Raw genomic sequence first — 15,882 nt, 5'->3', positions numbered from 1 at the left:
TTGGGGGCATCTCCCATTTTGACCTCGGGACTTCCAGGTTATACTCGGCACAGATGTTCCTGTACACTATGCCGGCCACTTGGTTATGGCGTTCCATGTATGCCTTGCCTGCTAGCATCTTGCACCCTGCTGTTATGTGCTGGATTGTCTCTGGGGCATCTTTACACAGCCTGCACCTGGGGTCTTGCCTGGTGTGATAGACCCCAGCCTCTATGGATCTTGTGCTCAGAGCTTGTTCTTGTGCTGCCATGATTAGTGCCTCTGTGCTGTCTTTCAGTCCAGCTTTGTCCAGCCACTGGTAGGATTTCTGGATATCAGCCACCTCCTCTATCTGCCGGTGGTACATACCGTGCAGGGCCCTGTCCTTCCATGATGGTCCCTCGTCTCCCTCCTCTTTCTTGGGTTTCTGCTGCCTGAGGTATTCACTGAGCACTCGGTCAGTTGGGGCCATCTTCCCAATGTATTCTTGGATGTTTGTTGTCTCATCCTGGACTGTGGTGCTGACACTCACCAGTCCCCGGCCCCCTTCCTTCCGCTTAGCGTACAGCCTCAGGGTGCTGGACTTGGGGTGAAACCCTCCATGCATGGTAAGGAGCTTTCTTGTCTTTATGTCAGTGGCTTCTATCTCCTCCTTTGGCCAGCCTATTACCCCAGCAGGGTACCTGATCACGGGCAGGGCGTACGTGTTGATGGCCCGGATCTTGTTCTTACCATTCAGCTGACTCCTCAGGACTTGCCTGACCCTCTGCAGGTACTTGGTGGTTGCAGCTTTTCTAGCGGCCTCTTCATGGTTCCCATTCGCCTGCGGGATCCCCAAGTACTTGTAACTGTCCTCTATATCTGCAATGTTGCTTTCTGGTAGTTCAATCCCCTCAGTTCTGACTACCTTCCCTCTCTTTGTTACCATCCGACTACACTTCTCCAGTCCGAACGACATTCCAATGTCATTGCTGTATAGCCTGGTAGTGTGGATCAGTGAATCGATGTCTCGTTCACTCTTGGCATACAGCTTGATGTCATCCATGTACAGGAGGTGGCTGACAACTGCTCCGTTCCGTAGTCGGTATCCGTAGCCAGTCTTGTTAATGATCTCACTGAGGGGGTTCAGGCCTATGCAGAACAGCAGTGGGGACAGAGCATCTCCTTGGTAGATCCCGCACTTGATGGTGACTTGTGCTATGGGCTTGGAGTCTCTAGTGTTGTACGCCACATCCCCATTGAGTTCCTGATGAAGGCTCTTAGGGTCCCATTGATCTTGTACAATTCTAGGCATTCCAGTATCCAGCTGTGGGGCATTGAGTCATAGGCCTTCTTGTAATCAATCCAGGCAGTGCACAGGTTGGTCAGTCTGGTCTTGCAGTCTCGGCTGATTGTTCTGTCTACCAGTAGCTGGTGTTTTGCGCCTCTGGTATTCTTGCCAATTCCTTTCTGTGTCCCGCTCATGTATTGACCCATGTGCCTGTTCATCTTAGCCGATATGATGCCTGACAGGAGCTTCCATGTAGTACTGAGGCAGGTTATTGGTCGGTAGTTGGAGGGGACCGGTCCCTTCTTGGGGTCCTTGGGGATCAGGACCGTCCGGCCTTCAGTTAGCCATTCCGGGTGTCTCTCGTTAACTAGCAGCTGGTTCATTTGTGCTGCCAGACGCTCGTGGAGTGCAGTTAGCTTCTTCAGCCAGTAGGCGTGAACCATGTCGGGCCCTGGTGCTGTCCAACTCTTCATACTGGAGACCCTTTCTTGGATATCTGCCACTGTGATGGTTACTGGACCCTGTTCAGGGAGGTCGCTGTGGTCTGCCCTCAGATCCTCTAGCCACTGAGCATTGCCGTTATGGGTTGCATCCTTCTCCCATATGCTCTTCCAGTATTGCTCCGTCTCCAGCCTTGGTGGTGCTGTTCTCTTATTGTTCCCTTGCCACTGAGAGTACACTGAGAGTATATATATATATGTATATATATATATCACTGTAATGTAATGTCAGTCTTTGTCATGTTAACTTATGTTTATTTTCGCTGAGTCCTCTCATTCCGCGGTTTGTCGCTTACTTTTCCCCAGTGCCTTCAAGTCAGATTGGAGGGAAAACAATTCAGTGCTCTCCAGCTTCCACAGGCATGCGGTAGACAGGGTGACGGTCACGTGACCCAGCTCAACATAAACAGATGTCACATGATTTTCGGGTTGTTTTCCAACATGGCGGGCAGGTCGCAGCAGCTGGCTACAGCTCTCCTGTTTATCCTCAGCGTAGTTTTAAGTTTTCCTGTCGGCGAGAAGAAAACAGACGTTCCAACCTGCGGATACGAGGTTAGCTACTTTATGTCGCGCTTTTGTATTTTATTTACATGTGTTAGGGTTAAGGTACATGTCAAAAAGCTCAATGGAGCTGTTAGCGCTACTTTCTGTTTCACTCACATGACTGTGCTCACATACAAGGAAGTGCTGGTGTTGTGCCAAAAAGTGCCCGCCTGCCAAAAACTGATTTCCAATGTCTACCTGTGTAATATCTTTACCTATGTTGGCAAATAGACTTCGGTCAACAGGCTTTACAAAGGGGCTAGATATAACATTTTACAGTTACATCTTTTTCAACTCTGTCTTATTGCACTTACATTACAACCAATTCCATCATTTTTGTCCACTTAAAATATGTTTACAGAACTATTGTTAGATGTCTTTCAATATCTGCTGTCCTCTTGGCCAGATTCTTCTTTAAAACACATTTTTAATGTCAACAAGCTTCTTTTAACTGCATAAATAAAGGATATATAAAAGTCACTGCCAAAAACTGATTGCAGCTTCTACTTTGTTACAGGAATGTTGTTTGTGGCTCAAGATGACTTATATCATTCATGAGGGATACATTTGATATAGGTTTCACATATTATAGACTAACAAGTTATGTATAGCAGTTTAAATGCGAGCAATCCTTTTTTTGGTAAATACCAGAAATCAGTTTTTGGCAGACGATCACTTTTTGGAGTTAATATTTGTCGACATTATGACTCTTCCGACAGAGCAGTACAGCTGTATTCATAGAGTGTGTGTCTGTGTGCAGTCATGTCATGCCACCAAGCCGGGCATGTTGAATGTCCACCTGGTCCCGCACACACATGATGACGTTGGCTGGCTCAAGACCGTGGACCAGTACTTCTATGGAGGTCAGTGTGACACATACAGAAAAAACACTGTGAAGCTATTAGCCAACCTCCTGCTCTGTGTTTACTCTGTCAAATGTTTGCATATGTTTCTATTTACTCTAGCAGATTTACTTGCATCAGCAGAACTGATGCAAGTAAATCTGCTCTATTGACTGGTACTAAATATCTTCCTGATTGCTGCTACAAGTGATTGTGGGTCTTGTGACCAGCAGCGTTATCCTCCTGCTTTAAAGCCCTATGATGTGTTTTAATGGTGGTTCATGGACATGATCTCTGGATTTGATTTGAATGTGAACTGGAGTGACAGCCATCACTCATGTTCGAACTACTCTCTGTTGTTGAGGCTGTGCGAAATGTGGAAATGTATCTTTTTTTTTTTCTTTTTTTTTGTGTCCTGTCTGGCACTGTAGCAATCAGAATTATTGTCTGAAGGCCAAGAAAAATGCCCAACAGATTTACTTTCCCAAGTGGGCCTTTTGCTATACTGGCCCACTTGATTGTCATAGTTTATTTGATCTTTATTAGTTATTTTTATTCTAAGATATTGTAATCAGGCCAGACTGGACTCGGGGACGGGAAAGAAAAACAAGAAGAAAAGTTCAGAAGAAAGTTAACAGAAGGAGAGGGAAAGAAAAAGGAGAAAAGAGATAGAGAGAAAAGACAATGAAAATCTGCTTCATCACCTTTTTTTTTCTCTTTTTCTTTTCCTGGATCACCTGTTGAGAAAGAAAAAAGAAAACAAGCAGAAGAAGACTAGAGCAATAGAATAAACAACATCATGATGATCTATGGCAATATAACAGTAAATACTAAATGTTAAACATTATTGTGCAGCACGTAAGATCGACAGCGCACAGTGTGCCTTGAGGTAGGAGCCAAAAAGGGTGTAGTTTGTGTGTGTGAGCACCCGTGTGTACACCTGTGAGCATGGACGCGCTTGTTTTTAAAAGGTTCCTTCATGTAATGATCTGCTAGAGGGTGTGGGGGGCCACAGCCCCGTCCTCCAGGGCATGAAGCAGGTATGGAGGAGATCAAGACTCCAGACATTCAGAGGCCCTCAGAGCACAAGAGACCAAGGAAGACCAACGGAGGGGCAGCTGTGCCACTGTCCCAGAAAGAGCTGAGGAGAGCCCCAGATGAGGGGTCACTCAGCAGCTGTGGAGCAGAAGCCAGGGGGGGTTGCAGTGACGTGCCCGGGAGCTCCGCCGGCAGCCAGCTGCGCCAGAGTGACCGAGCCCCAGGCCGAGAGGCCGAGGGCACCCCACCCCCGAAGTGGCCCGAGCCACTGTTGAAATGTATCAGAAGACGATATTAAAACACCTTCGTTTCATTTTATACTCTGTCGTGTATTTCACACTGCCTCATAATGTACTGTTTACTGCAACAGTTTACTTCTTCATTGCTTTAGAGTTTTATGCTTTTAGTGCAATTGATTGTCGAGCTTGCTTATTTTAATGTCACATGTTGTTTATAGTAAGTTGTAAGGCCAGGTGTTGTGCAGGTGACCATCATCTGATATTGATTTCCAGTCTGGGTTAATATGTAAGCAGAACTCATCTGCACTGAGGGTGGTTTGTTTGGGCATATGCATGAATGCAGATGAGCACATATACTTTCTTGCTGTTAAGATACGTTAGTGTAAATAAATATTTTTCAAACTGTGACACACAGCAACTAAATTCTGACCACTTCTTGAAGCATTGACTTCTGTGTTACAAAATAATGTCTCTTTTGTCCTAAATCTGTGCACATTTGTGTGCGTAGATCGTAATGACATCCAGCACGCTGGTGTTCAGTACATCCTGGACTCAGTTGTGGATCAGTTGTTGAAGAATCCAGACAGGAGGTTCATCTATGTGGAGACGGCCTTTTTCTACCGCTGGTGGAAGAGTCAGAGCTCCAGCATGCAGCAGACAGTCAAACAGCTGGTTAATGAAGGTAAATACCCATTCAGTACTATACAGCTGCGTTAAGTGTTTCAGTGCATCCTTACCAAAAGCTGCTCCTCCCGCAGGCCGTCTGGAATTTGTGAATGGTGGTTGGTGTATGAGCGACGAGGCTGCCACACACTACAGCGCCGTCATTGACCAGATGACCATTGGTCTGAGGTTCCTTAATGAGACTTTTGGAGCCTGTGGCCGTCCCCGCGTCGCCTGGCACATCGACCCCTTTGGCCACGCCCGGGAACACGCCTCCATGTTTGCACAGGTAGCATAGCTCTTTATGTTTATTCTTCGAGTTTTGTACGAGTCACACTTCAGAATTGCTCAGCTCATTCACTGTCACACTTTCAAACGTTGGCCATGTTTAATATCAGCAGTATAGGGCAGAATAGAAGGATGAGCATAATTGGTCACCTTAAGGAAGGCCTGATTTCTAGTGAGACTTAAAATGGGAGAATTTATCAGTTAAAGAAGAGAGTTGAGGCTAATTAGAGTTAGAAGGTAGCACTCACGTCGAGAAAGACTCTCCGTTTTCTCATTTTGGCTGTATCGTCATTATCAGATTTGCTGCTCTGCAATGAATCAAATGGGCTTATTTCCAGAATGCTGCATTATTACATGAAGGCACAATTTAGTTCACTGGCTTTCCATTTGACTTTCCTTTAACCATTAACTGTCTGTCTTTTGCTGCAGATGGGATTCGATGGCTTCTTCTTTGGTCGTCTAGACTATCAAGACCGGGCTCGCAGGATGAGGAATAAGGAGCAGGAGCTTCTATGGAGAGCCTCCGACAGCCTCACTCCTCCAATGGCTGACCTCTTTACTGGTATGCAAAGTTTCTTTCTTCATCCCTTTATGTTAATGACTTCTGGACTCAGCAACAGGACGGTGTCACATTATTTTTTTAACCGTTTGCCCCCGTTAACCAACAGGGATCCTTCCTAATGGCTACAACCCTCCTGAGGGCTTCTGCTGGGACCAGCTCTGCAGTGACCCACCTATCAGAGACGATCCTGATCTTGAAGACTATAATGTTGATGATGTGGTGGGACGCTTCCTTGTCATCGCCAACAGTCAGGTTGGACACAACTCCACACTGGCGCACAGAGACACTGATTTATCAGTCACGTGGTGTTCTTAACACCGCATGTTTAACTAACACTACGAAAAAAATGCTCATGTTAAATCAAAAGACATCAAACAACGCTTTCTGATTTAGAAAAAGAGGAAGCAGAAGGGATACTGTGCTTTTTATCCCAGCCCATATACAGCTGTGACTAGCTAACATGACATGTAAAATTTCAGTAGGAACCTCTTGTTTCAAGTAATGTCAGCATATCTTCATGCAGGTCCCCATAAATCTTTTCTCAACCTGTCTGGTTTTATTTTATGAACCTGTCATGATCACAATAATAAAGACATCTACAGATAGTGTAATGCAATGTCCTCCTTTAATAATCCACATTCACCACTTTAGCCATCATATAAATGTGCTTTGAATAGTGTGAGGTGTGTGTGATTGAAGAGATGTGTGAATTGTTTAATTTCACTCTTCCCTTTTCTTCCTTTTTGTTTAGTTTAATCTGTTAAGCATTATTTCCTCTTCCTTTTTTAGTCTACGGTCTATAAGACCAACCACATCATCATGACCATGGGCTCAGACTTTCAATATGAGAATGCCAACCTGTGGTACAAGAACCTGGACAAGCTGATCCACTATGTAAATGCCCGGCAGGCAAATGACAGCAAAGTCAACGTGCTCTACTCTACACCGTCCTGTTACCTGCAGGAGCTGCACCGAGCAAACCTCACCTGGTACTGTGAACTTTAAAGGGGCAGGATAATGTTTTCTTGTTCTAGCAGCACTGTTGGTGTTAAACTCTATTGTAAAAAGTGTCGTCTTTTGCATTTTAATGTCAGCTAAATCCATTGGTTTTCTATCCAGGCCATTGAAGACAGATGATTTCTTCCCCTATGCAGACGACGCTCATGATTTCTGGACTGGCTACTTTACAAGCAGACCAGCGCTGAAGCGATATGAGAGGATCAGCAACAGCAACCTGCAGGTACTCTGAGATTTACTTTGTGCGGGGCGATTTTACAGTGTGCTCAGCATTACACTTTGTGTCGACGACATCACAACATTCAAATTTCTGCTTTTCTAGAATTACCTCTGTAACTGTAAGTCCTGTCCCACAACTTTAGAGCTTTCAGAAAAATTTAATTGTTTTAGTGTAGATGATAGTTAGCATGCTAACATTCAAACTTTAAGAATGTTAGCATGACATATGCTAGATAAGTATAACATTGTCACATTACACTAACAAGCTTTAAATTTTGTTCTGTGAAAACAAAGTTTATCTAACTCCTAACATGAACTGTAAGCAAATAAATGCTAATATATAGCATGAAGCACACTGTTAGCTGGCACTTAATAAAGCTATCACTGGTATCCTGCGTCTATAGAACTACCTTAAGATGTGGAAATATAGGTTTAATGGTGGAAAATTTATACCTGTGAGACTTTTTAAATTGTGTTTATTTTAATATGTTTAAATTGTGTTCATTTTTTCCCTCTTAATAGACTTGTAACCAGCTGGAGGTATTTGGTGGTCCAGCTTCCAGGAAAGGACCCTTTGGGGAAGGTGAAAGCCAGACCATGAGTAAGATTTGATTGAATCTTTTTTGTGTCTCCTTAGTGGGTTCTGCATAGGCATACTGTAGGTACTCTGGCTTCCTGCCACAGTCTAAAGACTTACGTATTAGGTTAACATGTAATAGCATGACCATAAATGGTTGGCTGTCTTCAAGTGCTACTCCTGTGATGGACCTGTCCAGGATGTAGGAGAGCTGGGATGGGCTCCAGCCTCCCCACAACTGTGAATTGGTGAACCGGTTAAGAATATGGACACTTTTTAAAAGTTGTATTTGTGTTACTAAGACCAATTGGATGTCAGACAAGAGCTTGAGTGACGGCTGCTTTCATTGGTAGAGAAAGCCATGGCTGTGGCTCAGCACCATGACGCTGTGTCGGGCACAGAAAAGCAACACGTAGCAAATGACTACGCCAGGAAGCTTGCTAACGGCTGGCAACACTGTCAGGTACTCCAGGCTTCACAGTACATTATCTTACCCAACAGAAGTTACTTGTGCTAAATTTGTCATTTTCTGTACAGGAAAATATATTATCATGTCTTTAGCAGAAAGTGTTCTTCAGTCCAAACTTTCTTGCACAGGTTTCTTGTCTAACTGTTGTCTCTCTTTCAGGTTTTAGTCAGTAACAGTCTGGCTGCTCTCAGCGGCTTGTCTGCTGAGCGAATCTACTGTGATAACCTCAACGTCAGCGTGTGTCCTCTCACTGAATCCAGCAAGAAGGTAAAAAACACAGAAAATAGACTTTGAAGGGGACCCGCTTTACTCATTTCCAACTCATCTTTATTTTTTGGAATTGACTAAAGTAGATTTGCATGATTTACAGTGAAATCCTTAGTAATCTTTGCACTGGTGCAGCCCAATTTAGAGTCCTATTTAAGTCATCTGTCTGATTACCACCCACTGGCAAAAGGTTTGAACAGCAATCCCAAAAAGGTTGATTCTGTTCATCTGAATGTGACGTTTTCAGTGGGAGAAACGTTTCGTCTCTCATCCAAGTGAATTCTTCAGACTCAGCTGACGCAGGTTTCCCCAATCTTATAAACAGTACATTTGTTCCTTCAGTGGGCTGGTTTCAGTCATTGTGCAATCTGCTGTGAGGTCAGTTTCTTGATCATTAATATGCAAATTGTCATGACCATTGATCAACAATCACTGATCAACAACCATGAGTACCATTCACAGAAAGTTGGGGAATGGCTGCAGTCACAGCATTGTAAGATGGTGAAAGATGTACCCTTAGGCCCCCTCCTGGCCTGCTTGCTCAAACCAGCGTTCCTCCCTGTCCAGGATGTGTACATCATTGAAAGAGTGTCCACTGGCCTGTAGGTGTAAATAGACTGTGGAGTCCTGGCCTGACAAGGTGGCTCTTCTGTGTTGAGCCATCTGCTTCGCCAGAGGTTGTTTGGTTTCCCCGATGTATAAATCCTGGCAATCCTCCTGGCACTTAACAGCGTACACTATGTTACTCTGTTTGTGTCGGGGGACCCGATCCTTGGGGTGGATCAATTTTTGCATTGTGTGTTTTGGGGTTTAAAAGCCTCAGAGACCCGGTGTTTAGAAAAAAATGTATCTCAAATGTTCTGCTTCTCCTGACACATACGGGATCGCTTAGGGTTTTCGCTTAGGCAGCAGTTTTGCTTCTCTCCTGAATTGATTGGCGCCTCCAAGCTTTGACAAGAGTCCAGCTGGGATAACCATATTTACTCAGGGCCTTCATGATGTGATGTTCTTCTACTTCCCTGGCCGCTGTGTCTGTTGTAGCGTCCTGATGACACCCAGTTTGTGCTCCAGTGGATGATGAGAGTCAAACCTTAAATACTCACCCGTGAGCATTTGTTTACGGTACACATCAACTTTAAATGTCCCCCTTTACTGGTGTAAATCTCACAGTCTAAGAAGGCTAACCTGCCATAACCTCCCAGGTGAACCTAATGTGATGGTCCACCCAGTTAATGTGATCAGTGAAACCTGCGGTCAGCTGAAACGGAAGAAGTCACTTGGATGAGTGACGAAATGTTTCTCCCACTGAAAACTCTACGTCCAGATGAACAGAATTAATTTTTAAGAGTTCCTTACCTGGATGACTGAGGATGCATCAAGACATTTGAACAGCAAGTGGGTAGAGTCACAGCTGCGTGCCCGAGTCACTATCCTGTCTGAAAGTGAGCATTTAAAATCTGAAGGTTTGGCTCATAAGTCTTACTTGTACATGTACTGATCCTGTCATTTAAACCATGTTTAACAACCATCCACCGGTAACATAATAAAAAAAACCCACAATTTGTCATCTTAAATGTAATTCTGAACACTCTGACCCTCTGAGATTTATCCTCGGAACAAACAGTGTATTCAAGGTGTACAGCCTAAAAAACCTGGGCTACAGTTATTGTAAATACATTCTGTGTAATTACAGATAAGACTGAATGCTGACGCTGCCTTTCTCTCGCTTGTCTTTTTGTCTGTCATTCAGTTCTCAGTCAATGTGTACAACCCTCTCGCTCGGCCCGTCACTTGGCCCGTCAGGCTGCCGGTCAATGGAACAGCGTACAGCGTGTCAGATGCTAGTGGCAAAGCGGTGGACTGCCAGGTCAGTATGTGTGCCAGCAGCAAGTATGAGATGATCCAAAACAAGCTGTGCAGTTGTCAGACACAAGATATAGATGGATCTCATCTCAGAGAATGAAGTCTGCGATACTTTTTCACAGCACTGGTTTTTTTGTATCACTCAACATGTTCAATATAAACAAAGATAACACTCGATAATGTGTTTGCGTTGAAGGTGGTTCACGTGTCACAGGCCACTCACGAAGTTAGAAGACAACGAGGCTTTGCAGTCAATGAGCTGGTGTTCCAGGTTCAGGCACCTCCTCTGGGCTACACCACGTACACGGTGGCCCTGATCCAGGACGGACCTCCACCTGCACCTGCACAGCAGCGCGCACCCCCAGTGATCCAGAATAAGGTCAGAACACAGAAGAAAGTCCAAAATATTCAAATAAATAAACAAAATCTTCTGAAAAAGGAACTGTTTTTGTTTGTTTTCGTGCACTCTAGTTCCTACAAGTGACCTTTGACCCTGAGACAGGCCTGATAAGCAGCCTCAACAATCAGGAGACCAAACAGATCATCAAACTGACACAGAATTTCTACTGGTTAGTGTTTCTAAAAATAACAAAATGAACACGCTTTTTTTTTTAAGTTGAGCTTCCAAATGATGTGTTGTTAAAACGTCCCAGGTACAACGCCAGTGCCGGTAACAACGTAGAGAGCAGGCAGCCTTCTGGAGCCTACATCTTCAGACCCAACTCTTCCACACCTTTCATCATCAGCCGGACGGCCAAGACGGAGATCATTAAGGTAGAGATGTTTGCTCATATCCAGACGTAGATTCCTAGTATCAAAGCTTTGTTTTTACACTGTTATTCAGTTTACTTCTAAATTATAGGCTGCTGTCATTTTATATGTGTGGGTGTCAGAATGAACGTGCCAACATGTTTTACCTCCCTGTTTAGAGGCTAATATGCAGCGTCTAATTTTGTACTGCAATGCTCTCATCCTCAGACGTCAGTGGTGCAGGAGGTGAGGCAGTGGTTTGCTCCCTGGGTGTCTCAGGTGGTTCGTCTCTATGCTGACAGCAGAGCTCTGGAGCTCGAGTGGACTGTGGGACCTGTGCCGATAGAGTGAGTTTAACACGTGCACACTACATATGTAATGGAGATGTTTTTAGAGATAAGTGGTTGTTGAAATTTCTGTTCTCTTCAACCTTTCTAAAAGCTCAGTGCCTTAATGTCAACTGATCTTTCAGGGGAGAAAAACCTCATATGGGGCAATATTGTGGCAGAGCTTTGCCCTTCTAAATATTTCCTCATATCATAGCAAGTGATTGGCTTAGATCGCTGTTATCTTTTTCCCCATGTCAGATTATAAATACATGGAAAGAGGGAATTTTAGACCATAAGATTCCATGCACACCCACTGGGGAATAGATTTAGCTCATAATTTCAGGTCTATTTTAGCCATTTTTTTTTTTTTTTTTATTTGTGAGCGAGAGAAATAAATTCAAGGAAAAGTGAGGAATCTTGGCCAAAATGCTCCCCACACCACCCACCTTTAACCCACGTCACACTTGCTGTCTTGACCTTTTAGTGACAGCCTGGGGAAGGAGGTGATCACTCGTCTGGACACCAGCATCAAAACCTCTGAATATTTCTACACTGATTCCAACGGCAGAGAAGTTCTGCAGAGGAAGTAAGAGTTTGCTTTTTGTTTTTTGATGATGGAAAATGCACTTTAACCTTTTAAAGTTGTTGCAGTTGTTTTGGATTTTGATATTTTACAGATTATATACAAAGTAAGACAGCTGTACAGTTATGTGATAGTTTTACATTAAAAGAATCCAATTCTGTACACTTAGTGTGTGTGTGTCCCATCCCCCCCAAACAGGAAAGACTTCCGGCCCACCTGGAACCTGAAACAGTCAGAGCCCATTGCTGGAAACTACTACCCAATCAACTCTCGCGCTTATATCAAGGTTTGTGTGTTTGTTAGCTTCCATTTGGAGAGACAGGCAACAAAAAGCATTGACTGTCAGTTCTATGACAGTACGGGGCGATCGTGGCTCAGGGGATTGGGAAGCGTATCTGTAACCGGAAGGTCGCCGGTTCGATCCCCGGGCTCTCTGTCCTGGTCTTTGTGTCCTTGGGCAAGACACTTTATCCTACCGCCTACTGGTGTTGGCCAGAGGGGCCGATGGCGCGATATGGCAGCCTCGCCTCTGTCACTCTGCCCCAGGGCAGCTGTGGCTACAACCGTAGCTTGCCTCCACCAGTGTGTGAGAGTGGATGAATAGTGGCATTGTAAAGCGCTTTGGGTGACTTGAAAAGCGCTATATAAATCCAATCCATTATTATGAATTATCACAAGTGATGTTTTCCTTTCACTTGTGTGTCTTCAGGATGATGTGGACCAACTCACTGTGGTAACGGATCGCTCTCAGGGTGGAGGCAGCATCCAGAATGGTTCACTGGAGATCATGGTGAGGCATAAAGTCGTAGCTCATCACCATTAGCATGTTGACCCCATCTAAGCGCACACAAGGAGTTCTTATTAAAGTCTCTCTATCCAACCTCCTCACCCTCAGCTCCACCGCCGGCTGCTCCACGATGATTTCCGTGGTGTTGGTGAACCTCTCAACGAGATCTCTGGCATCTTCCCAGACGGGCTGGTGGTCCGCGGCCGCCTCCTCCTCACCCTCGATCCCCCGCAGACTGCTGCCGACACGCACCGCCCCCTCGCAGAGGGGATGGTGTTGCAGCCGCTGCTTACGTTTACTGATGGAGATCTGAAGCCAAACACTCAGCTGGAGGTATGTAAATGGTAAACGGACTGGTACTTGTATAGTGCCTTTCTACTCATTCACCCAATCACATGCACATTCGTACAGTACTTGTACAAATACTGCATGTATTTTAAAGACATGTTATTAACACACTTCACTAATCGGGTTTCAGAAGTCACGGTGATGTGATCTGTGTTTGAAATATTAGCAGTGCAAGAACCAGCTGGCCTCCATCTTGCAGGTTCCTGTTCAAACACCTTAAACTCCTGTGTGTAAGCTTAAGAAAAGCTTTGTACAGTGCTGTGACCTGCACTGTACAAACTGCAGGCTGTTCCTGTGAGAGTCTGCTGCTTGTTTTGAGTCATTGTCTCCAACTGTCTATGCTGCTGGTTATAACCCATTTCTGTCCTGCTGTGTACATATTTGCATTTTTTAGACATGGTTTCACTCGCTCTCAGGGGAACTGAGCTAAGCTGTGTTGCCTTTAGCGGCAACTGCTGCTGACATGTTTTCAGAGCCAGCGATTGGTCGAAATTCATATCAACTTTATGTAGTAATTTTATAGAAAATGTGGTTGGAATACATTAAATAATCTTTTTTTTTTTTTTAAAGGCATGGTTTCTGTGAGTGAGGGGTCTTTGTCTTTTAGTTCTCAGGGCTCCTGGCTGCACTGCCCCCTGCTGTCCACCTGCTGACACTCAGTCAGTGGGATGAAGACTCAGTGCTGCTGAGACTGGAGCATCAGTACCAGAGCTCAGAGAGCAAAGTGAGCTCTCAGCCAGTCACAGTCAACCTGCAGGTCAGACATTCAGAAACAGTTTAAACCTTGTTACACTCAAAGCGACCGTACGGTCATCTGTCATTCAGTCGTTTCTCGTTTGCAATGCAGTGGAATGTCGTTTTGCTGTAACTAATCCCATTGTCTTTCCTGTCTGTGCAGAAGCTGTTTTCAACTCTGGAGGTTCTGGGTGTGGCTGAGTTGAACCTGTCGGCCAATCAGTGGAAAGATGAAATGAAACGTTTTGACTGGACTCCTGAGAAAGGTACAGGACACCAGTGTTGTGTCAGTTAGTTCACCACTGCAGTTTTGAACGTCACCCTAGATTCAAAGCTGGATGTGTTCTCCAGTCTGACTCGATTTAAACTTGGCTAAATTTCAATGAATGTCGTCTCCTCGGGCTTATTTTAATATGGATTCCAACTCAGCTGCTTTGAGCTTTGTGCATTTTGGAGGTCGGTGGTAAAATCTCAGAGACCAGGTATGAACTTCTGTGGAAATCACTTTGGTTCGTTGTCAGATCAAAGTGAAAATAATTTAATAGATTAAATGATGCATGTTCTGTGCGCTCGTAGCTGCAGTTCCAGCTGTGTGAAAGAAATGTAGCAGCAGCAAAATAAAGTATATAAACATTTACACATTTTCTGCATCATCAACTGAATACATTTATAATCCAGTGACAATGAAGTGCACAGTCTGCGCTTCAGTCAGTGTTTTTTTTTAATGTATGGCTTCAATACGAAACTTATTTGCAAACATATACTGCACTTAACATAATTCAGTAATCCGTTATTCTGGCTTTGTAGTACACTGCTCTTCAATCACACTTCCATAGTGAGGATTCCCTGATATTTGCAGATTTTGGCCTTCGTTTAGTGTTGTCACAATTTCATTACATTATTTATAATATTTTATATAGTAATATAAAGACTGGCAACATCTGGATTTTTCAACATCTGGCAGGTGACCATGCACTGAAGGAGCGCTGGGCTGATAGAAATCTCTGATTGTAGTCATCGACTTAACAGTTTCCCTGCAGGTGCTAATTAAGCCAGCAGGGAGCCATAAAGCGTCATAAACAGATTGATATGCTTCATAATGTAATGTATACTACAAGGTGTTTCTGGAGCTCAACATGTTATTTTGTTCCTTGTGAGGAGACTTGGTTGCTGATCACTGACCCGTGTCACTGGTAAATGGCCTGTATTTATATAGCGCTTTACTAGTCCCTAAGGACCCCAAAGCGCTTTACATATCCAGTCATCCACCCATTCACACACACATTCACACTGCTGGTGTGTTTAAAGATTAACCAACCAAAAACACTTTGTGTCGTTCGTGATTGTGCTCACATAATGTGTCTGTTTTCCAGGAGAAAAGCCACTGCTGAAGACATTTCAAGACCCGTCCACGTGGGAGGTGACCTTAAGGCCAATGGAGATCCGAACGTTTCTTCTCAAAGTCAACCTTAGATAGCCAATCACACATGAGATTTTATAGGATGAATTATCGTATATTGACATTCCTGTGGCTTGTTTACGTTGCTGATTTAATAAAGTGTGGATTTTTAGGGGAAAAATGAATGAGTTGTATTCACGCTGCCTACGACTTAAAATCGGATCACAGCTGTAGCCCGGACTGACCTGGGCAAAAGTCATTTCAGGATGCCTTCAGCCTTTGATACAGAATGTCTGAATAAGATTGAATTTGTTAAAGCTGCCTTTAACATTTTTGAGAACATTTATATTTGTGGGGATTTTTTGTGCTGTTGCAGTAACAGAATATCGTCTCCCACAAAGTGATATGTGCAATAAAAGTATAATCTTTGCATTTCTGCCATGTTGTGTATACTTAGATTTTTCTACTTATCAAGAAGCAGCTAATAATAAAAATCAATCCTCCTTACTGTCCTGCCCTCGTGTTTGTGCCACAAATCTTGTGTATAATCAGTGAAGCAGCATTTAACTGCTGATAATCTGACATCAGAACAGATGTTGTGCTGTTGCTGCTGCA

General features: G+C 44.1%; 1 protein-coding gene across 1 annotated transcript; it reads left to right on the top strand.

Annotated features, from left to right (window-relative positions):
- Positions 1-2,151: 2,151 nt before the first annotated feature.
- Positions 2,152-15,774, top strand: man2b1 (mannosidase, alpha, class 2B, member 1). The gene is made up of 23 exons (XM_085458462.1): positions 2,152-2,301; positions 3,053-3,155; positions 4,920-5,093; positions 5,170-5,363; positions 5,792-5,924; positions 6,031-6,176; positions 6,714-6,913; positions 7,044-7,164; positions 7,683-7,761; positions 8,091-8,200; positions 8,366-8,473; positions 10,224-10,340; positions 10,533-10,715; positions 10,808-10,905; positions 10,990-11,110; positions 11,315-11,433; positions 11,900-12,001; positions 12,197-12,284; positions 12,708-12,788; positions 12,894-13,118; positions 13,741-13,890; positions 14,032-14,134; positions 15,242-15,774. Exons 1-23 carry the CDS (start codon positions 2,167-2,169, stop codon positions 15,343-15,345), a joined length of 2,994 nt encoding a protein of 997 aa, XP_085314588.1. The 5' UTR covers positions 2,152-2,166; the 3' UTR covers positions 15,346-15,774.
- The last annotated feature ends 108 nt before the right edge of the window (positions 15,775-15,882 follow it).

Source organism: Copadichromis virginalis, linkage group LG6 (assembly GCF_057382275.1).
Source record: "Copadichromis virginalis isolate Kocher_CV1m ecotype Utaka linkage group LG6, C_Virginalis_male_GT1.1, whole genome shotgun sequence".
Lineage (NCBI taxonomy): Eukaryota > Metazoa > Chordata > Actinopteri > Cichliformes > Cichlidae > Copadichromis > Copadichromis virginalis.
Note: the sequence above shows the minus strand (reverse complement) of the source record. Positions and strands in the feature narration are given on the sequence as shown.